The sequence below is a fragment of the Phoenix dactylifera genome, chromosome 3 (genome assembly GCF_009389715.1).
Source record: "Phoenix dactylifera cultivar Barhee BC4 chromosome 3, palm_55x_up_171113_PBpolish2nd_filt_p, whole genome shotgun sequence".
Lineage (NCBI taxonomy): Eukaryota > Viridiplantae > Streptophyta > Magnoliopsida > Arecales > Arecaceae > Phoenix > Phoenix dactylifera.
In genome coordinates this window covers 10,608,159-10,635,254 of record NC_052394.1, presented here as the reverse complement: position 1 = coordinate 10,635,254, position 27,096 = coordinate 10,608,159, and the positions used below count along the sequence as shown (strand labels likewise).

Here is a 27,096-nt window from a genome sequence, read left to right as displayed (position 1 = left end):
TTCATCCATCTGCATAGATCTCGAAGCAATCAAAATATTCAATTGCCTGCATGGATCTCAAGGTGACCATGTGGATAATTTAGATTATTCATCCATCTGCATAGATCTTAAAAAAAAAATAATGGAATAGGCTAAAAGAGAGAAAGGGCATTTTCGCCAACTGAAATGGCAAGACTAATGCCATCCGTTGCTCGGGGAGTCAAATGATCAGTTTGGAACAGTTTGCAAACTTTAGGAACTCATTTAAAATTTTTTAAAGTCAAGAAGTGTCTTAGAGATTGGCCTGAAGTTGAGGAGGTGTTTCTGTAATTTTCTCAAAAATATAAACATATCATGTTAAACATCAAAAAAAATGAACTTGTTATATGTCTCTTCCACCCCTCTCATCGATCACATATGTGGAGAGATACATGGACCATGTCTAGTTTGGATGATCATAGGCTCATTGTGATCAAAAAGAATTTCACCTAAGACCACTTTGCTCTAGCAAAATTTGCTTTCCAAGTTGCGACAAAGTTTTCCACTTTCATATTCCTTCTTAGATTTCCACATTATTTCACCTTTACTGTCATTTGAAAAACAATGATGATGGCAATGAATTATTGCCATCCACATGATTGTAAGTAGAAAAGCATTGCATTGAATTAAAAATATCCAATGCAATGCAATTAAAATATGTCCAAGTACAACAATGATTACAGTGATTAAAGCAGTTATAGACTTAGCAATTTTAAGTTAGGTACTCGCCTTATAAGTTTCCATGAACAATCAAGAATTGTAGAATGAGTAAGAAAGATATATATTACAGGAGTCAATGACTTCTAATCACAAAAAAAATGCTTTATAAATCTACTTTTACATAAAACCTCCATAGTGGGTTGTTGAGACAACGTAGGCACTTATTATGATGATCTTGTATTTTAAGTTTTCTTAGAACTTTTGAGTGTTATAATTACTATGATGATCTTGCAGTGCCAAAAACAATAATAATGCAACCATGGCCACCAAGTGTGAAAAAACATGGGCCAAAACTTTCATCTTAATAGCACATTTTGAACATGAAAATTAAATTCAGACCATGTCTGTCTTGTGCTGCATTGTCACTTTGCTGAGTTTTTTTTTCAAAAAAATAATCTTTATGTTGATAAAGTAGTTTATATTATTAGTTCAACCCGGCATGGGTGAATCCAGTATTCGAATTAGTGAATCATATTATTTACTTCATAGGCAACTGTTGGCAAAATGAACACCTTATGCTCCTTATACATTGTATTCACTATGCCACTGTGGTGCTTAAGTGGGTTATTGTTTTCTTACAGGGCCCAGCTATCATTCTCAACAACCATCCAATGTGGGCGTGCATCTCCAATGCTGTCTTCGCATTATTCTACCAATGTAATTAGGCTGGATCAACAAATGTCCTGCTGCATCCTCTGATGATGTTTCTTTGCTCATGGGCATTTGTTACATGGCGATCCATTCAGTTCGACTCCAAAGTTTCCATACCAATGTCATGGGCATTTGTCGTATGGCTCTTCATTTAGTTCAACTCCAAAGTTCCCATACCTACGGCTCATAGCATCGACATCATGTAAATGGACCACTTTCACCACTTATATTTTGCAGATGGTTTAATCAAACCTAGACCATCAAAGTTTTGAGCCGACCAGACTAATATGCACCTTTCATAAGGAAATAGTTCTCTCATGTCCAAGTTGATTTTGAAAACTAAGGTCTCAAGCGATCTCAACCACGGAAGGTTAAAAAAATTGCAAAGAATCCAATCTTTTGTTAAAAATCTAGGATATTAAAATCTCGGCCAATATAGTAAATTAAAAATTAATAACTTTATTAGGCCATTGATTTTAAAGTTTATTAATTAAAATCTAAATTAGGAAATAAAAGAAGGTGGTTGAATAATATTGGCGGATATTGTTACAATCCAGCACTTCACCCAAAAAGGCTGGTTGGATATTTTTTATGGGTTCCTTAATCCTATATAAGTACCCAGGATCTTCTCGGCGAATAACTGATGTGGGACTAAATACATATCCGCACGGGTTCCCACATACTCCTCCCGTTCAAGTCCTGACGTTCTCGTCAAGATAAGGGTTCAAATCCATTTCAGTTTAATCACAACCACCACGATCGGCTCGTGGTCAGCTTCTATAAACCCATGCTGCAGTATTCTCTAGTCCATATAAATTATGGACCGAGTTCGCTCCGATACCATTTGTTATAACCCAAGACCTCACCCAAAAAAGCTAGCTGGGAAGTATTTTTTGGTTCTTTAGTTCTGTATAATTATCCAAGATCTCCTCAACGAATAATAATTAGGGGACTAAATACATGCACGTACGAGTCCTCATAGATATTTTTATATCTTATTGAATAATACCTTGGTATATTTCTTTATATTGATTGAGGTATTAGTGGACTGAGTTATTAAGGGCTGAGATCTACTATACATCGTATTGGGGGTGTATCAACATGTCCACTAAGATCTTAGTTAAGATTAAAAACATGGACATCCGTGTGATGGTTCATATAGAAATTAGACATAACAATTATGCAATGTTTGCTTATATATTGGTTTCTAGCCATCATGGTGACAATATTCTCTGTGTTTTTGAAAAATTCTTGAACTACTCTCAATTTTTTCTTGATGGGTTATTCTTTGAATTATTGCCAAAAATGAATTGATCCAGAACTATTTAATTATTCATGAATTATATTTACAATTTATTTAGAATCATGATTAATTTAAAGAATTTCTGCATTATAAATTAATAATACCGTATATTATTCCTAGCACTGATATATAAGAATAGCTTGTCATTGATTATTTTTGTTTTCTTATACTTATTTGGATTAATTATGCTTTTTGTCTTCTAAGTTTAGATTAGTTTTTTAATAAGTCTCTAAACTTTCAAAAGCTCAAAGTTGGTCCCTATTATTTCTTAACTCTTCTAATTTCCTCCCTATTCCGGCTATTTTTCTCACCACAAATCACTTCTGGCATTAACCGATGATTACGTAACTGATTATATGGTAGAAACCTCTTAGATAGATGATTAATTGGCCGAATGGCGATGATGTGGCATAACATATGAATTTTTTTTTATTTCAATGATGCCGTTTATGGATAATAATGGGGCACATGCTGTGGAATTTTCTGCCCATAAGTGTCCAAGTGCCCCATCATCATCCATATGCACGTCATCACCCATATGTCTTGTAATCACCCATTCACCATAAATTATATTTTCAGTCCTCTAAGTTTCATAACTATTTTTACATGATTCTTATAGTTTAATAACTCTTATTAGGTCTCTTGCTTTCAAGTATGATTTAATGTAACCTTTCCAGCCTTGCGGTGGGGTAGGTGACGATTCTGAAGTGAGACGAGTTTAAAAAGCTAGAAAAGGTTTCAGTGTTTGAAACGAGGAGGCTGGGGATAGATCCGGAGATGGTCTTAAAGTAGATCAAGTTTGGGGATCTAAATATCAGGGTCGTGGCCGCAGTGGCAATAGTGGAGAAGTACACAGGCTCAATGTTCTCGGTCTCACCATCATCAAGCTCGTTGTTGTTGCTGAGTCTCTCCTTAAAGAAGGATGGGTTGGTGATTGTGGAATATGCGATTAAGGAGCTCAGGCATTTGCTCGGGTTGGAGTAGAATGAGGAAGTCAAGAGAATAAATGAATTAAAAATAGAAATCGTTTTCTTTATTTTTTATCCTCTTCTGCCTTCTATTCTTCTTGGGTTCGGATCAGACTCTCTCCATTTGCATTTAAAAAAAAATGGATACAGTAGATGGAATGGAAGATTAGATGAATAATATGTGATGGGGTGTTATATACGAGCCATGGTAGTGTAGATTTTTCTTTTTTTCCCTTGTGGATGGAGTTAAGGATATGATTGAAGATGGAGTAGAATCATATATTTATATATAATCTCTTTGTATTAGTTTTAATTGTCCTCTTCATAGTAGTTTTACATTAAATCACACTTGAAAATCAAGGAATCTAATTAGAGATTTTAAAATATAAGGACTATATAAAAACAATTGTGAAACTTAGAGGATTAAAAACATAATTTATGGTATATAAATGATGACATGGCATATAGGTGATGATGTGGCACTCATTGACTAAATACTTTTGGACGAACAAAAATCATATGGTGCGCGTACCATACTAGATCGTATGGCGAATCTCAAAAAAAAAACGGAAGTCCCCACACTCCGCCTCGAGTCCCCGCAGCGCCCCACGTTTCTAAGTGCCCCCCACCCTCAATTCCCAAAATACCCAACCCACGTTCCCAGACTAATCCCCATATTTTTTCTTCCCAAAATGCACCCCGTTACCATTTTCTCCTCTATTTAAACCAGCATCTCCTCCCATCCCTTCCCCTGTTCCAAGGAAAAACAGAGCATTGGTTCCAAAGGATAACACCATGAGAGATAGATAGATAGATAGATAGATAGAGAAAGAGAGAAAGAGAGAATATTGATACATAGTTTTCAGAATATAATATTTAAAACATGGTATTCGCCAATATATATGATTTTTTGATACATTATCTATAGTCAGAATATGTCAACTCTTCAAATTTTCAATGATATATTCATCTCACATTAATGCATACAAAAGTGCCAAAAATGGAGAGATATTTACAACTAAAAGTTTCTAATGAACAAAAAAGGGTACGCATAATCCAAGCAGCAACCTCTTTCCAATCAATTACCTGCAATGCAATAAAAACTTGATGAGCTCCAGTAGATATGTTCACTAGATTTTTTAAAACTTTAAAATGAAATATGAATAGTAATGTTAAGTAAAGACTTCTAGTTAAATGTCCATATCTTTTCTCAAAGTTTAGCTTGCGAGGCACCAACTGTTGTTGACTTGGAACCATGTAATACTGCAAAATATAAATACATATATTATCATGATATATATTAATGAGAGATACCAACTAATACTAAAAATGTTGTTAACTTGTACCATATGCGGGTTGAGATGATAAGGCACCGAAGAATTTGGATATGGATATGGGCATGTTTGAGGAGTTCAATTAACTAAATGATTCATATTTCCTTGCATTATTGAATCTCAAACATTGATGGAGCATCCATAATAAGGTGTATGTGCTCTTGTGAAAGAATAGATGATTCTTGAGAAGGAACAACATCACCAGATCCTCCTAGCACATAGATGTTAATAAGAAATTGTCACACACAACAAGTTATAATATTCAATTGACATATTAAGTATTATAATTCATAGATTATCAATTAGCATCACTTACTTGTATCTCCTTTCGATATAGCTTCTCTATTCTTTTTCCTTCTTTTCTCAAGTGCACTCTTCATCCTTTTAGTGGTTGGACCTTTCTTAATAGGTGGGGGCTTGATTGTTATATGATTGCTAGGTATCTCCATATTACATATTTCTGATACAACATTTTTTTCTTTTCCATTGTCAACATTATTTATATTCATTTGATGTAGCATCCCTTCGACCTCCGTAGTCAATTTATCAAGTCCATTTTCTAGAATATTTAAAATATCACTTGAAATAGCACCTTTGACTGCAACAGCGATTGCCTTTTGACATACTCTGGTATAATAAGAAGCCAATGTTTCCTTGTCATCTGAATGGACCCCTAGGTTGATGACTGTTTGAGAATGCTCCATCTTTTGCATACTTAGTCCATCGTTTTAGTATATATTTAGATGGCAAATGAAGAATATTATTATAATGAAGAACCTTCAGTGCATGCAAACATAAAATGCCCATACTCTCAAATTTTAAACAGCTACATTTAACTAAGATATCAAGCGAATTAAATTCAACAAAACAAGGATAACAACCATCTAATGGAGTAATCTTATAAGTGTATTTGCCGCCCTCACATCCTATACATTCACAAAGACATGCAAGTTGGCTCTTGAACTCCTCTTCGAAATCACTAGAAACATGTCTTGTATATTTTTCAGCTGCTTCAAGTAACATAGGCAGTCCTCGAACATAAACAACTGGTTTTGTTTGTCTTGATTTAAAATCTTCATACAAGGGAATTGGATAGAGATGGGTTGGAGAGATGGCTTGATGAAGAATTGGATAGAAGGGAAAGCTTAACGAAGAAGAAAGAGGATATGAATAGTCTCTCTTCTTGATACGGGGACACAAGAAAGAAAGAGGATACGGTGGTATAATTATTTCTCCTTGGAACAGAGGAAGGGATGGGAGGAGATGCTGGTTTAAACTGGGTATTTTGGGAATTGAGAGGGTGGGGGTTACTTAGAAACGTGGGGCGCTGCGGGGACTCGAGGCGGAGTGTGGGCTTCCATTTTTTTTTTAAGATTCGCGTACCATACTGACGTGGCCGAAATAGGAGCGCGTACCATACGATCTAGTGGTGCGCGCACCATATGATTTTTGTTCCTTTTGGACAAAAAATTCCATCCCACATCATCACCCATTTGCCACATCATCACCTATATGCAATACATCACCAATAGGCTATGCAATCACCTATCTAAGCGGTTTCTGCCACATAATTAGCCACGTAAACACTGGTTAATACCAGCAGGAATTTCTGATCAGAGAAACTGCAGGAATTGAGGGAAAGGATGACATTAAAACAATTGTAAAATAATAGGAACCAAATTTGAGCTTTTGAAATTTAGAAACTTATTAAAAAACCAATCTAAACTTAGAGAACCAAAAGCATAATTGACCCTACTTATTTTTAAATAAATAAATATAGAAATATCTTAAGAAAAGTATAGTTTTTTATTTTTTTCTTTTAGTAATAAAGAATAGGGCTGCAAATGGGTCAGGTTGAACTAGGGTATGCCCCAACACAACTTGATTTCATATTTGGATCATGGTTTGGAACCATATCTAACTTATTAGTTGATTAGGCCAAGTTCGGTCCACAAACAACTAGCCTAAAATGTTTAGGCTCAAATTGTGATTGGATAAATCAAGTTTGCAGTCTACATAAACCATTAGCTTTTTTAAACCTAAAATATAGTAATTGATAATTAAATATGAAATTGTTTAAAAATAAATATAACTAAAAAATTCATATTAAACTTGAATTTCATTCAACAACTTTTAATTTCATCAAAGAAATTGATTATTTTTAATTTTACAAACTATATTTTTCAATATATATATACTTAGAATATTATAAATAAGAATTTACCAAAATAAATAATAAAATATAAATGTTTAAATATAATAAAGTGAATATGCATGTGAGATGTAGTTATTGAGATGGAAAAAGAGTTCATTCAATGAATTAAGAGAGATATTTCAAATGGAGGTAGTTTACATGGTTTGGATTTTTGTGATGAGCTAGATCAAGCTCATTTCAGTTCCGGCCCTTTTTTTTTATACCTAAATTAAGCTTGGATGATATCGGGTTGGATGGTTTAATGATACAAGATTCAAACCCAACCTAGAATTTAGAAGCATCTAATTCTTTAGCTCATCCATGGATCTTCGAATATGGATTAGACTGATCTAATTGGGTTAGAACTGGGTCAGGCCACGGGTGTGGACCCGATTTGTAGCCTTAACTATGCTAGAAGCCACGATAGAACGATATTCTTAATGAACGCAAGCCTTATAAAAATCCCCGCGCAGTATCTCTCGGAATCCCTTGATCCTACGGTCCGGAAAGCAGCCACCGACCGCATTCCATCATTCGCCGCTGCTCCGGGTTCACACTGCTGTCTAACCTAATGCAGCAGCTGCCTTTATATCCAATCATTATCAAACACGTTACGGACTTCTTGCGGGCTCCACGTGCATCCTGCCTGCCAACACCAGCTGAACTTCGTCAAAGTCCGAGACCAGATCGGAGCCCGTGGCTTCCCCAGTCAAAACCAAGTTTTCCCCATGCTGACCGGCTGCCCCCGGTAACCAACCCCCAAACCCCCCCCCCGCGTCACCGGCGTTTCCCAGTAACGACACCCACCTACTCCCCAACTCCCATCCATCAATGCGGACTGATACTTGATCTTCACCGTCCATTCTCCATCATCCGTCCACGATCTCCTCCTCCCGAACCGCCCGACCCATCCTTGGACCGGACAACCGAGCAGCAACTCGCTCCCTGATGCCCACGCGTCTTCTCCCGATTGGTCGTCGCCGAGCGTCGAATAACCCGTGTCCGTACCCGTCGCGCCAAAACCACCGCTCTGCCACTCTTGGTTACCTCGCTCGAACATTACCAAACTACCCCCCCGCTCGCATTGCCGACAGTCTCCCATCTCCGAGGACGCCGCAGATCCGCTGAACCCCTGAGGAAAAAGGACAACTTCATCAGCGTATGACCATTCGCCGCGTGTACTGTTCGCCCACGTATCACGCCATAGGCGTACATCCCTCCGTTTCTCCACGGGGCTAATCATCCCTGATAGCATCCACCAGCGCAGAATTGAACGCCGCGTCAGCAACCGGGCAATACCGTCCAATTAAAAATCCGACCTAGGGGCTTAAACGTAATTTCACAAATATTGGGGTTTTCGCTAAAACAGGAAGGGATTAATTTAATTCGAGGACTAGTTTGCAGTTTTTTTTTTTTAAGGGGAATTACGGTTCGAGAGGGGGCAATTAATAAATACGAACTTTTTGTACCAAAAAAATAGATACGAACTTTGGCTTATGCTTGGCGGGTATAAAAACCAAGAGACGAGAAGGGCCGAGCGAGAGGGCGAGAAAAGATCAGAGCGCTTTGAAAACGGGGGAGGAAGGAAAAGAGAGCAGCCGAGAGTAGAGACAGAAAGCGTGAAAACACGAAAAAAAAAAGAGAGAAAGAGTAAAAGGGGGGGAAAAAAAAGAAGTGAAGAGGGGGGAAAATTGTCGAACGCGGTGGAAGACGAGGGGAATCGATCCTTTCAATCTCTCTCCATTAGGCCAATCCTGCTCGATCGGAGGCTTCCAGAACCTTCGGGAGCCTTCTAGAAGGCCAACACGCACGGCCGCCCGCGATTCCCGGGATGGAGCTGCACGGACGGAGGCCCGCAACGGAGGGCGCCCATCCGGATCCCGACACTGGCGTGGAAGGTAGTTGCTACTTGTTTTCTTAGATTTTTTTTTTTTTTGGGATATTTTTGGGGGCGGAAATTTGGGGGAGTAGTTAGGGTTTAGAGTTTGGGTGTGGAATTGGGCTGATGGGAGATAGTGGCTTTTTTTGTTGGCCGCTGCGGTAGAATCCATGTGGAGGTTGGGATTGGGCGGCGGCGGCGGCGGTGATATGCCGTACCCGGAGCGACCCGGCGAGCCCGACTGTGCCTACTACATGCGCACCGGATCGTGTGGCTATGGCGAGAGGTGCCGCTACAATCACCCCCGCGATCGCGGAGCGGTAAGGTTCCTTTGATCTTTCCTTTGCAGTTGATTCAACTAGGGCTTCGATATTGCTATTGCTTGTAATGTGTGTGGTTTTATTGCTTTCGAGTCAAGCTGGAAGTGTGTTAAGTTCATTGATTGAGTTATGGAGTAGTTAAATATGAATTTAATGAAGCAAGTTTCGCATTTTTGAGCTATTGAATCCGGCGAGATGTGAAATTTCTATGCTTCATAGCTTTTGCTGATAATTGGACAATTAAATCATCGTTCATTGAATTTATGGTATTTATGGATACCTTATCTAGCGAAGCGGCGGTGGAAGGACCGGAGTGGGAGAGTATCCAGAGCGCGTGGGCCAACCTGTGTGTGAGGTACTATGCTTAGTTTGGCATGTGGTCTTGTTTAATTTTGGAACTTGGTATATTGAAACAAATTGAAATTGGACCACTGTCATGGTGGAAATGGTGGTTCGATGGATAAGAAAAACTTTGTTTTGTTTTCGGTTATGACACGCCCAATGTTTTGCAGTATTACATGAGGACCGGAACTTGCAAATTTGGTTCTACGTGCAAGTACCACCACCCGAGACAAGGAGGTGGATCTGTGCGGCCAGTGTTGTTCAATTATTATGGATTCCCGCTACGGCCGGTTGGTGATTTTTTCCTAGATTTATGTCGACTACGTTTTTTTTTTTTGTTTAGTGGGCTCTATCTTGTTGGTTTGATGTAGTTTGTTTGGGCATTGCTGATCATAGTAGTGGGATTACAAAATGCAGGGTGAAAAAGAGTGCTCCTACTATATGAAAACAGGACAGTGCAAGTTTGGGTCAACCTGTAAATTCCATCATCCACAACCTGCTGGTGCTTCAGTGCCTTCACCTGCACCTACATTTTATCCAACGGTGCAGTCTCCTGCAGTTCCTTCACCTCATCCATATTCATCTTTAGGCGGTTGGCAAGTGGGAAGGCCTTCAGTGTTGCCTGGGTCATACATGCCAGGGTCTTATGGTCCCATGCTGCTTTCTCCTGGAGTTGTTCCAGTTCAGGGTTGGGGTCCTTATCCGGTTTGTAAAATTCTTTTGGCGCATAAGTTTGCCTTACGCTTATTTTTGTGTGTAGTGACAAGAGAGTGAAGTTGAGATCTCTTATTCTGTATTGTTCTATATGAGCAGGCTCCTGTAAGTCCAGTAGTCTCCCCTGGTGGGCAACAAACTGTTCAAGCAGGACATTTGTATGGGTTATCCAGCCAAACTGCTTCAGTCCCTGCTTACCCAGGACCTTATACTCCAGTATCTTCCTCAGCTGGGCCTTCAAGCAGTAGTCAGAGGGAACACACATTTCCAGAGCGACCTGGCCAACCTGAGTGCCAGTTCTACATGAGGACAGGAGATTGTAAATTTGGAGCCACATGTAGATACCATCATCCACGAGACTGGAGCATACCAAAAACAAACTGTGCTCTTAGCCCTCTAGGTCTCCCTCTTCGTCCGGTATGCATCACCGCCTCTTTTTAGTCTCTTTTGTAATATAAAATGTGGGCTGATTCCCTCATCCTACTGTTGATTATCTAGAAATGAAATTATTATCTTTTTACATTAAAGTTCAACTGGGATGTGTAGGCTGATGTGATATTTGCATTTTGTAACAGTGCTTAAGCTGGAAGTTGTAGTACAACCTGTGACTTCTATTAAATCTTCAGCATGATGAAAAATTGTTATTCTCTTGGTACTCTCCCGAAAAGTCCTGGATGTTAAACATATGTTGATTTCCTTGTGTAACTAATTAACATTAGAACCTTTAGAACATGTCGTGATCTAAGGGTATGGCATCAGGTAATACGAATCAGGGACCTAGTTGGAGGACATGGTTGAGGTATATATGTGTATCTGGGGCATTTAAATTGTCATCTTGGTTTGACTGCATTCCCCTCCATTATTGCTTTACTATGAAAGTTACTTTAGATCCATTTGTACGGGGAATCCTGTCACTTCTGCAATTGATAATTTTCTTGTTTTGAAGAATTATGAATCACATTATCTTTTTGATATACAGAGAGTTCTTCCACAACTAACTCTAACTACTAAACTCACATTTGCGAAAGGAAACCTATATATTGGAGAAGATAAACACAGAGTTGTGATAAGAGACATAATTTGGATAATAGTTGTCTATTAGTTGAGCATTTATATCTCACACCCTACGAGAGATTCATGGGTTTGACTTAAAAGCGATGAGTGGGAGTTTTGATGAGTGTGATAGTGTATATCAGATGTTCTAAATCATATTATCTTGAATGATTTAAACAAAAAGTCTTGACAGGGGGATGACTCTGTGAATGATTTGCTTTAAAAATGGCTAGGCAGGTATTACCAAATAACTTGTGTGAGATGGCCGGTGGGAAAAGAAACCCTCTTTGTGTTCGGAAGTTCAAGATGAAAAGCATAAGTACTCTGTAGGCGAAGAGGTGTGTAGAGGAATTGTTGGTTTTTTCTGGGATCTTAATTAATAATGGTGAACTTGATGGTATGAGATGCTGGACTCCAATTAATTACTATTCAAAACAAGAAAGGATAAGTTTGTCTAACGAAGTGACTACATTGTAAACTTGAAGCACCTTCAGTTTGTTATGACTAGGAAGAGTTTGAGGAAGTTGAGCTAGCTGGTTGAATAAAATACTTGTTGTGATTGCAAATTCTATGCTTGTTGAATAATCTTGATAGACAGGCATCAGCATGCGCAACCATCTCTCTCTCTCTTTTTTTGAGATTAGCCTTAATGTTAGTTACTTGTTAAATCAGGCATCAAGGTTAAAGATCATTATAGAGAAGATATAGAGAAGATATTGCCTGCCATGTCCCCGTCAATTTGGTATATACTTGCTCTTTCGTTGATGGGAACCGTGCACCATTCCCAACCCTTGTGAAAGAAGAAAAAAGGATCCCTTGAAAAACTTCAATAATTTAAAATTAAATGATTAATGTATGTGGGGTATTTGGTGATATAATGGGGAAAATTCATTTGAACTTGACGCATATTTGGAAGTTGAATCTTATTATCACCCTTTTTGATAAAGAATAATGATCACTAAAGATTGCTTTGATGTATCAAACTAGATGTGGAGATGTGAATTGCCAAACTTTAAGCTGGAATTTTCTCTTGTTAAGCAGCAGCTCTTGACTGCATAAAGAAGGAAAAAAAGGATAACCCAATGTGCTCAAATAATCCCAAGAAAGTGGAATTCTTATGGCATGCCAGACTAGATGATTATAAATAATTCATTGTAAATATTTTATCCTAATAATACTCATGCACAAGAAGTTTAAAAGAATTCCAAGTCATGCTAACTTGCTTGAGTCAATGATACTTCCATATTATAAAGCATTAAAACTTAAAAATTAGGGCTGTCAAATGAGTGATTTCTTTGTGAATAGCTTATGCTTTGCTCAAAATTTGGCTTGCTTAATTTTAAAATAGGAATAAATATATAATAAATATATATTGCATATTAATTAAATTTTATTTTTAGTTATCGTTATTAAAAATAATATAGTTTATATTTCAAAATTTAATGGTAGAAATTAGCTCAATATACATATACACAAATGTTTATGTATGTTTGCAGGTACATGTTTTTGTATGCATGAGTCTTGAAAGATGCCATGCTTTCATAAGATCTCTTAAATGAGCTGTTTGTGAGCTGCTCAAGTATAGCTAGGAACTAAATGAGCTGGCTTGAGCTCAACTTTACAAAATGAGCTAAGCTTGAGCTAGGCCCAGCTTGCTTAAGCTCGGCTTGTTTATAGAGCTCTTAGAATCTCTTTGTAAAGCTTGTAAATTAGTTGTGCATACATGATTATTTGAATGAATGATAGCATCACATATTGCATTAACTCAACTCAACTAAGCCTTAATCCAAACTAGTTGGGTTTGGCTACATATTGTCAGTTAATTTTTCTTGTAGCATGCATGAATTTTAGAAAACTTCTCTCATCTGCATGATTCACTATCCCTCACCATTTGCTTCTGCCATATCTGACCATTCTTGTCCTGTTTCCCATGTAGTAGATGGTAATGTGATGCATTGTTATGTCCTAAAGCCTATGATTTATTGTTTCCTTGCTTGAAAAATGCTGGATTTATGACATACTTGTTGACCTAAACCTTTCATTATGTTAATAATATGTTCAATATCCTGCTTGACAACTCACCTTTATTGGTGAGTGGACTTCACTTTGTTGATGGAGTATGAAATGGCATGCTTTTCAAGCCTGAAAAGAGTAAATTTTCAGAAAAATTAGATAATAGCATTTGATAAAATATAGTGGTTCCTAGGCTCTGTTTGGCATTGCTTTTGGAGCGCCATAAAGCACTTTTTAGAGGGTTAGAAGCTCTTTTGAGTGATTTTGAAGTGTTTGGTAAGGATTTGGGAGCAACTTTTTGGCTCCTCCAAAAGTTAAAAAAGGTATACTAAGGAAAAACTCCAATTTGGAGCTTTTGGAGCATAAGCTCTATTTAAGATGCATCTGGAAGCACTTCTTTTTTTAAAGGCAAAGCTCACTCTAGAGACCCGAATTTGAGTCCTATCAATCAATTTTTTTAAAGAAATAATAATTTAAAATAATTACAAGTTGATAATACTTTATAGCATCAATTTTTGAATGTACAGTAATACAATATGATACAATATAACATTATAATACGAAGAATATTATATAAATTATAATAATATTATATTATTGTCATTATTAATATATTATAATGATCATATTATAGTAATGTAATACCATTATACTATAATAATATTATAATATAATACTTTATAATATAGTAAAATAATAATATCATATTATAATGATATTATAAAAATATTATTATATGTTATATAAACTTAAAATCTATTAATCTTATATATTTAGGTTAAATATAAAATTAAATAATTTATAAACCAAGAATACTTTATAGTAATGATTTTTGAAAGTACAAATAGTTAACAATTTAAAACACTATGTAGTGTCCTTTGTTATCATTTTTTTCAATACTAAAAGCACTTTCTCAATTTCGTTACCAAATAGATATTGAAGTTCCACAATAGTTTAGAAATGTAGTTACTAAATAGAAACAACTTTTTATTTAAAACTCTATTAGCGAAAGCTCTACTGCCCAAAGCTCTACTACCTATAGCAATGACAAACAAGGCCTTAATGAGATGAGATACATGTGCTTGTTACAAGTGAAGAAAAGTTGGTTATGTCATGTTACATGTCCAGAACATCTTATATTGTTCCACTACTAATTACAGCCATAAATCAACTTCTTGCCACATCAATCATTTCAGGCTAATGCCGACCAATTACTCTAGGGACACATCAGAGGGTACCATTCTAGCTTCATCAACTAAATTGCTATTTCATTATGACATCATCAGCATATTGTTCAATCTTTTTTTTTCTTATTTACAATCTCTGCTTTCCAGAAGTGTTTTTTTAACCTTAGTTTTACAATCAACGGCCAGAGCTCTCTTTTGGGACTGTCTGATTGATGATTATCTGATTACTCGGTTACTCTTCATCATGAGTTTGTATGTGCACCATTTGCTTATTTGCACATCTGGCATCAATCATGGCATGTAATTATGAATTTAAAAATCCTTGAAGTTTCCTATGAGACGGATAAAGGAACAATGCCTCATCTAAGAAGTAAATTATTTATGCCCTACATTCCAATGATGAGCTCTGAGGATGGGACTAGAATATTGTCGAGTCATAAAAGAAAATGATGCCTTCTTAACCAAATAAAACTCAACTATTTCATGTGGTCAAGTCAGCACTTTGCAACTGAAAGTTTCATGTCCGTTTGAATGTTTATTTTCTGTTTTTCTGACTGATGGATGTAAAATAACTCTGTCTAAGAGAAGTTGTATATATGACAAAACCACGTTTCTTGTCCAAAATTATATTCCCATATAGATCAACAAGTTGAATCAGGTCATCTAGTTGGTTAAAGACACTGGACTAGGGGCATCGGTCATCTAGGGCTGCCCAATAGGCCTGAAGGACCAGTCTAAGAATTGTGATTTCGTATTCTTGAGTATAAAAGCTAGGCTTTAACATGAACTTTGGTCTTTAGAACCTAGAGTTTCATGTTAAAATTAAGCCCAGCTGCATTGCAGTACAAAAGGTTTTATCTAATTGATAAACAGCTCTTTGAAGAAAACCCTTAATTCTCTCCTCTCTTAAGTTTCTCCCTGGCCAGCCACTGCCCTAGGTTGTTCTCCTCTCTTCTATGTTTTATCTCAAGGCTACTGGCTAGGGGGCAGGCTGGTTGACAATGAAGTGCTGAATCCTTTTCCGCTTTATATTTTAAATTGCAAATATGACTTAGGGTACACTCTCTGTTTGTTTTTGTACATGAATATTATATAGCAAAGAAAATCTAGAAATTCGAATTTGTTTTTAAAATTTTCGTCCATCATTAAAATTTCACAGCAAGTTTTAAGGCTTGTGGAAATTTCAGATTACTAATAAGCATATAAGCTTGGGGTCTTCAAATTAGTATGTTTGTCTCTGATTTTGGAGTCCGCCCGCCCCCCCAATCTCTTTACTTCTTCATATATTCTTGTTTTGAACAATAACAATGTTCATATGCACGGGCTAGCCAGCTTGAGTCTGGTTTTAGGTCAGCTCCGGGCCATGTTGAAGCCCAAAATTGGAGATGGGATGATTGGAAGACCAAGTATGAACATTATGATTGCAGGACTAATTGGCTTAGAATCGGCTCATGTGGATGCTGATAGTTCTGGGTCACTTAAGTCCATTCATCTGAGGCACCTTTTATGCGGGTTGCAAAGCTTTTATCTTTGAGAATCATACTTTATCTATTCATTCTGTCTTTTTATGATTTTTTTATAGAAAAAGTTGAAGTGATTAGGAAGACTTTCTGAAGATTATGTCGCATGAAGTATTTAGTGTGAAAGAAAATCCCCCTTTTCATGTTACAGAATGTAAATTGCTGAACAATGTTAACAAACTTATAGAATATCCAGAGCTATTATTGAAAGAACAATGATGAACAAATTCTAGAGTAAAACACAGTTTACTTCTATAACCTTGTTTTACTATGGCAGTACTGGTGATCCCAGCTACTGATTATTTTCATTAGTTATATCTACCCCCACAAATTAAGTCATTTTTTGTGTCTCTGGTACAGAATAATGCACATGAACAAATATCTAGAAAAGGAAAATCAGAACTGCTTTATTTTTTGATGGACATGAATCTTAGTAATAGCTTCTACTTATTGTGCTCTTTTGGAAGTTTTATTCATTGTTTGGGCATTATGGAAGAAAAAATGATCACAATAATTGGCAGGATGAGAAACTTGAGTCTGTGAATGAGATGTGTTTCAACTTTCTTCTTGTATGAAGATGAACATGTATATAGTTCATATTATTTTTCCCTTTGTTTCATATTGTTTCATATTTATTTCAATATTTGAAGTTTTTGTTCAAAAGCATAAACTGCCCATTTCTGTTAGTTTCATGTTATTTTAGGCTGCTACAGATGGAAATTGCTAAAAAAGTGAACTGGAAATTTATAGATAAGCAGCACATATAATTAGACGGAAGCATGATATTCAACATGAAAAATATTCTAGAAATGTTTTGGCATTAACTGTATCGATTGTGTAGCTTAAGAAAATTCAGTATGCTACAATTTGATGTATGAGTGTTTCATATAATAGTGAATGTGAGTAAATTTAATTAATGATAAATTTTGTAGAAGCTCTATCTTAGAAAAAAAATGAAATCAATCACATAGAGCAAGCTTTTGTTATATTGCCTCCAAATGCAGTGAAATCTAGGTTTTTCACTTGGCCATTGTTTCTCATCAAACCTGTGAAACAGGCCCAAACAGGCCTATAACATTCATATAGCTGTTTCAGCATCCGTCTTGGTTTGGTAGGACAAAAACCTTAAATTGCATGGTGGGCAAAATTGTAATCCATGAGCTGTGATTTCCTCCCTTCTGAATTCATCATTAATGTATATCCAATATCCTTGCACGCCAGCAATCATCTAGTCCATTTTAGTAAAGAGAGTACCAGAAGTTGCATAGTTCCGTAGCAGAATCTGTTACTTGTTACATGAGCAATGAGAGCTTAGAGAGGAGCTTTAGAAAATAAGCCCAGTGATTGTACTTTCAAACTTCCATAGTCATGCTGGAGAATTCTCTTAGGCAAAAGAACATTCTCTGTAATTTCACATCAAGTTTGTCTTTTAGATGCTTACTTGCGCTCTCAGCATAACACTATTATTTTGCATTGGCAGGATCTTCAGTGTGAAGAAAGAAAAGAAAAAGTAGCGAGGAATGCGAAAATAAATTGTCAACGAACCATAGTATAAACTATAAAGTCCTGTATCAATACGTTCCTTTTACCTTTCCAAATAAAAGGGTTTCTTTATGTATAACTACTATAAAATATTCTGTTCACATTTTTAAGTGTTTATTGGTTCTGGAATTCTGTTTATTATGACAATAGACATATCATTCCTTCTTTTGAAATTATTAGCTGAGTTGTAATAGTTTCTTACTTGTAATGAATATCTTGCTGCTATGACAGGGGGCTCAGCCTTGTGCATACTATGCTCAACATGGAGTGTGTAAGTTTGGGCCAACATGCAAATTTGATCATCCAATGGGAACTTTGAGCTACAGTCCTTCTGCTTCTTCTCTTTCTGATATGCCTGTTGCTCCCTACCCAATTGGATTCTCTGTGGCGACATTGGCTCCATCCTCATCATCTTCAGATCTACGGCCTGAATTCATTTCTACCAAGGAGTCTTTCCCTACCCGAGTGCCATCATCTGAGAGCACATCTAGTGGTTCTGTTGGTTCAATTTTTTCAAGGGGGAGTTTCCTTCCCCACTCCCTCATTCAACCACAAGCTTCTACGTTGAGTAGCAGCAGCAACATAGGTCATGGTGGTGAGATATCTGGTTCAAGCTGAGAAAATCTGAAGTGTATTCTTTTCAAATTTTTCTTCAAGACAAGTTTGGAACTCCCAACAGGTTTTACATTGTTCTTGACACGAGTGGAGATGCTTCAGGCTGTCTCCATTTCTATTCTTGTTTCTATCATCTCTCTCTGGTCTATCCCACGCTCTGGTAGTCCTTGTGTTCATACAATCTTTATCAGTCCAACTTTTGCCACTCAAATAAGCTATAGTCAACATAGAAGAGGCATAGCAAAGCACTAGGGTCTTCCCCCTCCCTTTCCAATAACTGCAACAGGAAGCCCTTTGATAAATTAAAAGCCAAATGTGTCTGCCTGCTGGTGTCTATTCATGATTTGATCTTTTCGAAATGAGAAAGGATCATACATGTCATGGCTTCTCTACATTCCCTACTTAGCAGTTTTAGCTTCATTGCCTTAATGGTTGCATAATTCGACACAGAGCAGCCTCCAGTTTCTGGCTTTCAAGCACGTCTACACATGTAAGGCTGCCATGGTTTTGCCTCTCCCAGTTGTTCAGGTTCTTATCTTTGTATCTTCTCATATTTATTTTGAGCAGAACTTTATAGACTCAAATGTAATATATGATTGCTGTCCACCTGACACAAGGGACGGTGTTATCATGAGAAATTCTGAATGCTTAATTTAATCAGCCAAGGAAAATCCAATCAATTTCTGTGTGGTGCTTGGACGTGTAAATTAGTTAGATCCATCAAGCTCAAGTGTCAGAGATGATCGGATATGAATTTGGGTCCTGTTTCGTGCTTTTATTTTCAGGATTTCTTTGGGTTTGGGCATGTTATTTAACCGTAAATAGCTCCACAATATAATTCCGTCTTTTAGACATTTTCCATACAATTGAATACTAATTTTAAAATAAGATAACTTTTATATAGTGGTTTTTTCAGTTTTATAATTAAATAGTTGACATCTTTTTTTGTTGCATTTATTATGATGAAAAGTATCTTAACCAATAGGAGCAACGGGCCATGACCTTTCCACAGTCAATTTATTAATTCCTTCAAGCTTGATAGCTTTTTTTGTTTTATTGATGAAGTAAATTCGATACATCTGACCAAAACATAAGATATAGTATTTTTATTGGACCAAAATGCCGAATGGGAATATGTAATTCATGTTCTCCATGCTGCTCTGGTACAAATTGTTATTGAATTATTAGAATCAAAACTTAATTGCTCAGAAATTAAGGTTGGACAATTGGATTAGCATGGACTCAGAAATTCTCTGTTCTGGTCATCCATGATAATTCATGGGTGAATATCACCTCTAATTCCTCTAGTTGTTATATATCTAGAAGGTTTTGAAAAACTCAATCTTCCACTGTTATCATAGAAATAATTATGTAAATGCCATTCGGACATTCTTCTTGGATTTGGCATGGGACACATTTTGACCATCAGAATTAGTTTCAGGTCACCCTCTAATGATTCTGGGAAAGCATTCATGAAAGATTTTGTAGTGTTCCTCTCAAGATGGGCAGCGTTTGTCTCTAAATTTGAAAGGGATTAATGCAGAAAACCTCTCGCGACAGTAAGCCATTCCACTAAAAAGGAAAAGAAATCTTGCATGGGTCATCCCCGAACTGCTGATTTTCTTGGGATGTTATGGTTGGAGCTGGACCTGAGCCTAGGCTGGCCTGATTCCATGCGACCCAGATGACTATCGGCTTGACCTCAACCTAATTAGGGCAAACCAGATTTGGTTCACGGCACCGGACCTCTCACTCATATGAGATACAACTTGCTAGGAGGTTGAGATTTCTGGGACATATCAAATATCCGCTTTTGGTTCCCCATTGATCCAAAATTTAATGAGAATGATGGATTGGTTGTTTCTCTCAGACCTAAGTGCAAGTATCTCAACAGGTTCATTTTCGTAGCCTATCAATGCATCAGGTTCTGATCCCAACTCGATCTTAACGCAACTCGATTTGTTTGGGTTTGATAAGAATTTTTTATCCAACAGACTGCCCTAGCGCCTAGAGTACTTCTGTCTTATAAAACAAGCAATATAATATGTGAAGATAATTTTGGATAGTTATAGTTTTATAGTGTTATTGCCATTATATGTAAGAACTACTACATATATGGTGCCTTGGCAATTCTGTTTAAAGCCTAGCAAATATTGCTGTTTTTATACTTTTGCTGGCCACGTGTATATATATAGGTAGATTATGATTTGGTTAAGTGGTTCTTTACTCAAATCCGTTTGGGTCATGATTGAATGATGGGGATTGGTGCGTAAATATTTTAGAGGTGGTAGATAACATGCAACGATTTGGATCATCGATGTTGAATCTTATCGTCCAATTAGGATCTCACAAGATCCGAACTTGATCTAATCCTAGTGTCTCTCTATCATATATATGTGTACATTCATTGTCCAAGTACACAATCCCTCCTCTTTTTTCTTTTCTTGTTCTTCTTTCGGTTTCGTTTTTCATGTTATTATATTTTGTTTCTTTTTTTGGTATCACCTGCAAGAACGAGTTTTTGATATATTGCCTTGCCTAAAATCCAAATTGAAACCCGAGATCCTTCTTCTTTTTCTGGCATGACCAGCAAGAATGAGTTCTTGATATATTGCTTTGCGTAATAAAAAGTCGAGAGCAACAAGAATGAGTTCTTGATATATTAAGTTGCCTAAAAAACAAAAACCCAAGATTCTTCTTCTTCTTTTTTCTCCCCCATCTTTCTCCTCCTTTTTCTTCAAGTTGCAAGTGAACCGATGGTTCGACTCTCGCTTCCAGACTTCGTGGAGTTTCCTGTAGTTCCTTCTTGCCTTTCGTTCTTGTTTTCTTTCGTCGGTTCTATATTTTTACATTAATGTGAATATCGTAAATCTTGTTTTCCAGTTTCCAATTATTTAGAAAGGAAAAAAAGGTTTGATGGCTGGATTGCTTTCTTGACTCGATCTACAGGGGATTTTATGCATGGAGTAGGGGAGGAGGTGTACTACTTCACTCCCAGGCATAGGGCGAGCGCCAACGGGAGTGTGTGTAGGGCGAACCGCAATACTGGGGAGGGCTTCTGGCATGGCAATGCTCGGGGCCAGCTCATCTTCAAGGATGGCTTCTCCGAGGTGATCAGGCATAAGTCGTCCCTTGTCTTCAAGTTCAGAGACAGCCAGCGGAAGAGACTGCACCCTAACTGGATCATGCACGAGTACCTCCTCCACTCTCCTGATGGCAAGGTATGTAATTTTTTATTTTTTTTTCTTTCTTATGAATCTAATTTTGTTATGATCTTTCGTCATGGTTTTGTTTGATATATTTGATTATCTATTACTTTTTGAGAAATTTGATCATGTTTTTCTTTCTTTCAATCCTTGCTAGAATTTTCTAGCACTAATTGGTAGGATCTTTCTTTCAGAAGATGGCTCTATGCAGAATTTATCCCAAGGGGAACAGCAAAGAAGCTGGTGATGATTTTCCTGCCGCACGTGACCGCAAGAGAAGACGGATACATGCTACGATCAGGCCTATGAGGCCAACGATTGCAGCAGCAGTGATGGTGTTGTGAATGAGACTACTGCTTGGACGGAGCAAAAGATTGCATCTCAGTTGGTGCCACTGCCAGGAGTACTTGTCGATGACCGCTCCACTAGCACCACTATCCCCGCTTTCACTTCTCGCGATGCTGGCTTCATCGATTCTAACATCTTGAACTGGGTCGACAACGTGATCTTAGCACCACCATCTTCTCCTACATCAGTTTCTTCTGGCAACCAACCTATGGAGGTGCCACCACCAGGAGTACTGGTAGATGATGTTAGCAATATATCATATAAATAAACAATAAATCTATTAATTTAATTAATGAAAAATTTTAAAGGGAATAATATACGTGTATATTATTCAGCATCCAAATAATTCTATTTTAATACAAAATAAATCTATTCTAGCACAAAATAAATCTATGCATTTAATAAATTTATATTATAGAAATTCAAATCCTACAAATCTACTAATATTAAATTAAAAATAAAAGTAGAAGAAAGTAGCCTGATTGAAGGCAGGTCGAAGCGCGTAGACGCTGTCCCAAAGAAGTATTTGCCCCCACGTACAGGTCACCCGGCAATCCTTCTCGGAGATACGACGACCCTACAACTTCTTCTTCGGCACGTCTCGGAAGAAGTCAAAGCGAACCCAATCGGACTTGCAGATCCAGCAAAGAACGGAATGAAAAGAACTAAATAAACTGAATAAAAATGTAAAAATAAAATTTGGAAGTAACTAAGAGGGAGAAGAATTTTTTCAGAATTTTTCCACTATTTTTCTGAAATTTTTCGTGTGTCAAAAGAGATGAAATAGGGGGTTTATATAGGGGTTTTACGTAGGGGCAAAATGGTCTTTTTGGCGGACACGTCCACGTCCGCATCCGCGTCCGCGCTCTTCACGCGAACGTGGGCAACGTGCGCCAGTTGGCGCCCGCTGGCGTGTTCCCATTTAAACCAAAAACGCCCGTTGGGCGTTTCCAATTCAAACGGGCACGCCCGTTTTATTTCTCAAACGCGCATGCAGCCCGAGACCGGCCGCGTGCGCATTTAAATCCTTCTTTAAAAGCCCGGTTGTTTCCAAAACCAAACGCGCACGCGGACGGAGACTCGGCCGCGTGCGCATTTAATTTTTCCTACAATCCCCCACAAAAATTATTTTTTTTTTAAATAATTTTTAAAATCAAAACAAAATGCTGGATATCTTATATTATGTAATAGGTGTAGGTACCTTTCGGTTTGAACCTTCACTTAGTGACAATTGATTACATCTGTGGAGCCAAGGTGGTCTTAACCTTGAACCTCGGTCCATGGCTCAGATTAAATCAACAACACACATAATATAGCCCGATCTGGGTTCTATGCGGGTTGCGCTGTTATGGCCATGCGCAGATATCTATCATGTGCTTTTTAGGGAATCGCCCATTTTCCATAATCGCGGCCTCACGACTGCACATATAGGTGAGTCCTAATAAGGAAGCTAGCAAGGAAGCTCCTGCCACTTGGGTCTCGGATTCATTAAGAGTTATACAAACGAACTCATCCTACCGCTTGCTTTTATGAGCACTAGCGCCATAGGGATGAGGAAAACATGAAATAGTGCTCCTCTTAGTCACACTCCGGTTTGTTTCTACCCATTGAACCTTTTAAGGTTGGGTTCCCACCGTGGTGATCTATCTTTATGGGCTAAGCCCCATCCCCCTCGACGACTCTAGAACTACTGTTCTAGACAAGCCTTTAGTAAGCTGATCAGCCAAGTTATTTTCTGATTTAACAAAATTTAAGGCAATAATATTATTTTTCAATTTATATCTTAATGATTTATGACGCACTTTTAAGTGCCTGTTCATTTTACATTGGCATTTTCTTGGTTGCACTTATCTATTGCAGATTTACAATCACAATGTAAGGAGACAGGTGGTAAAGGTGACTCATCTACAGGAAGGTCTATTAGTAGATCTCTGAGCCACTCAGCCTCAGTGCTAGTAGTGTCTAAAGCTATCAGTTCAGACTCCATGGTACTCCTAGATATTAAGGTTTGTTTGGTGGATTTCCAAGACACAGCAGCACCTCCTAGGAGAAAGACGTATCCTGTGGTGGATTTAACATCTAAGGTATCGCTGATCCAGTTGGCATCACTATAGCCTTCTAGAACAGCAGGAAACCCACTAAAGTGCAAACTATAGGATTTGGTACCCTTAAGATACCTAAGAATTTTCTCTAATGCTATCCAGTGATCTCTATTTGGATTAATAGTATATCTACTAAGTCTATTTACAGCATATGCTATGTCTGGCCTGGTGTAGTTTGTTAGGAATCCTAGTGAGCCTATGATTTGAGCATATAGGCTTTGAAGGACAGGAGTTCCTAAGTTCTTCTTAAGATGAATAGAGGGATCAAATGGAGTAGAGACAGGCTGACAATCGGAATAATTAAATTTATTAAGTATCTTGTCAACATAATGACTTTGGGATAACTCAATACTTTTTGCACTTCTAATTATTTTGGTATTTAAAATTAAGTCAGCTTGTCCCAAGTCTTTCATATCAAACTTATGACTTAAAAATTGTTTTACTTCATCAATTATCTGAAGATCTGTCCCAAAGATCAGTATATCATCTACATAAAGGCACAAGATCACAAATTTGTGTCCAACTCTCTTATGATATACACATTCGTCTGTGCTATTGATTTCAAATCCAAATGTCATTATGGTTTCATCAAATTTCAAGTGCCATTGCTTGGGTGCTTGTTTAAGACCATAAAGAGATCTGACTAGTCTGCAAACTTTATTTTTTTGGCCTGGGATTTTAAATCCCTCTGGCTGGTCGATATAAATTTCTTCATTTAAGTCTCCATTTAGAAAAGCTATCTTAACATCCATCTGATGAATCACTAATTTATGAATGGAGGCTAATGCTATAAGGACCCTAATAGTAGTACCCCTTCCACTTCTGGTGATGCTGGCTTCAACGACTCTGACATCTTGAGCTGGGTGGACAACGTGATCTTAGCAACACCATCTTTTCCTACACCAGTTCCTTCTGGTAGCCAACCTATGGAGGTGCCACCGCCAGGAGTACCTGTGGATGATCGCTCCACCGGCACCACTGTCCCCCCTTCCACTTCTGGCAATGCTAGCTTACAACGTGTTCTTAACACTACCATCTTCTCCTACATCAATTTCTTTTGGCAACCAACCTATGGAGGTGCCTATGTCATCGAATGGTGGAAACCTTAGTGATGCCGGTGTCTTAGAGTGGATTGATAGCTTGGTAGCAGCTGAGGATGGCCTGATAGCATAGTCATCTTCTTTTGCAACCAGATCTCCAATCTTCTCAGAGTGGGCAGCTAGCTATCTTGGAAGCTAGAGAGGATGCGTTTGCACTTGGATTTCTATAGTTGTTCTATTTTATCACCTCTCTTGTATTTAGGTAGATATTGTATTGAGTTGAAAAGTGTATTTAAACTCTTTTTAGATTTATTTTTTACCACCCATGTGCTTTCGTAGATATTCAATGTGTTGACTAGTGTATTTAGACTCTTTTACAAATTAATGAGATAAATGTTTCTTAATTTTTTCATTCATAATTTGGTGAGGTTGTAATTTTGATCAAACCATGCATATATTGGACGCAGCTGATCATACCATAAAATTAGGAATCAAATAATATTTTTTCGACTTTCTAGAAGTTTAACTTTCATGACGTGTGGTTAATGTTTCTTCTTCTCTTAATTGAGAAAAAATGAATTATAACCAACTATTCCACGGAATAAAGTTATACCATATTGCCACTTGCCATTTATATTTTACGTAATATACTGATCTTCTTATAGAGCTTCCAATCCATACCGAACCCAAACTTTGGGTGGGCTTGTGGAAATAGCGAATTCAACATAACTTGAATTCAGATTGCAATTTGCTGAGGTGTCCGAGGACATGACTTGACTTAAGCTGGTTCAGATAATTTTGATAAGCTAAGCAAACAAGTGCGGAGAAATTTAAAGCAGATCGAAAACCAAGAACAAATACAATGACAAGGAATTTTTGGGTAGCATTGCACCAATGATCATTTAGATTTTAGGGCTACAACTAGATCAGGCTAGGTCCATATCTAGACTAACCTAGCACAACGAAAACTACTAGCTTTAAAGCTAAGTCCATATCTAGACTAACCCAGCACATCTTCACGAGATAGAACATACACTAAACCAGATTGGTCAAATGATACTGTGTGACGAAACATTAAGACATATATGCATGTATATTTGTATATGTATACGTATGCATGCATGTATGTATGTATATATGTACGCATGTACGTATGTGTGTATGTATGCAACATGTATGATGTATGTGTGTGTGCATATATGTATTATGTATGTACGTTTATGTATATATACAATATGTATGTATGTATGCATGCATGCATCTGTATACGTGCATGCAGGTTTGTGCGTACATTAGTTTAACTCGAAAACCATGGTTGAAGACGTCGGCGATAAAACCAAGTCTCGTCATTGCTTCAACAAAGCAAGAGGCATCCATAGAAGGTGATATCCTATGAACATGAATCAAGAAGAAAAAAACTACCTTCCTAGCCCATCCCTCCCTTTCTATAGTTAATAGTTGTCTCCACAGCTGATGCGGGACTCGTAGAAGTCTGGCTTCTCCCTCTCCTTCTGTTAAAACCCCTCCCAGACCCAGCGTTAAATCCTTTCTCGCCGAAGAAGAATGGTTGGGCTGGCTCGAAATGCCCTTGAGAAGTCTCTGTTAGGAAAAGAATAGGTGGAGGCTACTGGGCTCGTACCGGATGGGCTTACGTATAGTATTTTATTCGACGAGCATGCAAATGTGGGAATTCAGAGGTCTTTGTGGCGCTCTTCGAAGAAATGGCAGGGAAAGGTGGTAAAATAGGGGACTACACATGTAGCATTCTGTTGAATAGGCTCTGCAAGGATATGAAGGTTTCAAAGCCGGAAGGGGCCATGGACGTACAACAGGTGGTTTACAATACCATCGTCGATGGATACCGTCGGGTTGGCGACCTGGAGGAGGCATTCGCACCGGTGAGGCAGATGGAGTTGCATGCACTGAAACCAAATTGCTAACTTACAATTCGCCGTGCATGGGCCGCGTAAGTTGCGGAAGATGGCTGAGGCAGGGGAATTGGTGATGGAGAATGAAAAGAATGGAGT

The 27,096-nt window shown here is 37.6% G+C and overlaps 2 protein-coding genes across 2 annotated transcripts; both read left to right on the top strand.

The window, feature by feature from the left end:
* The first annotated feature begins 8,719 nt into the window (after nt 1-8,719).
* Nucleotides 8,720-19,053, top strand: LOC103716043 (zinc finger CCCH domain-containing protein 6-like). The gene is made up of 7 exons (XM_008803888.4): nt 8,720-9,086; nt 9,233-9,387; nt 9,677-9,742; nt 9,900-10,019; nt 10,147-10,434; nt 10,543-10,860; nt 17,990-19,053. Exons 1-7 carry the CDS (start codon nt 9,020-9,022, stop codon nt 18,374-18,376), a joined length of 1,401 nt encoding a protein of 466 aa, XP_008802110.2. The 5' UTR covers nt 8,720-9,019; the 3' UTR covers nt 18,377-19,053.
* Nucleotides 19,054-20,628: 1,575 nt separating this feature from the next.
* LOC120110089 (NAC transcription factor NAM-A1-like) lies at nt 20,629-25,138 on the top strand. The gene is made up of 5 exons (XM_039124031.1): nt 20,629-20,638; nt 21,257-21,594; nt 21,737-21,822; nt 21,904-22,162; nt 24,824-25,138. Exons 1-5 carry the CDS (start codon nt 20,629-20,631, stop codon nt 25,136-25,138), a joined length of 1,008 nt encoding a protein of 335 aa, XP_038979959.1.
* The last annotated feature ends 1,958 nt before the right edge of the window (nt 25,139-27,096 follow it).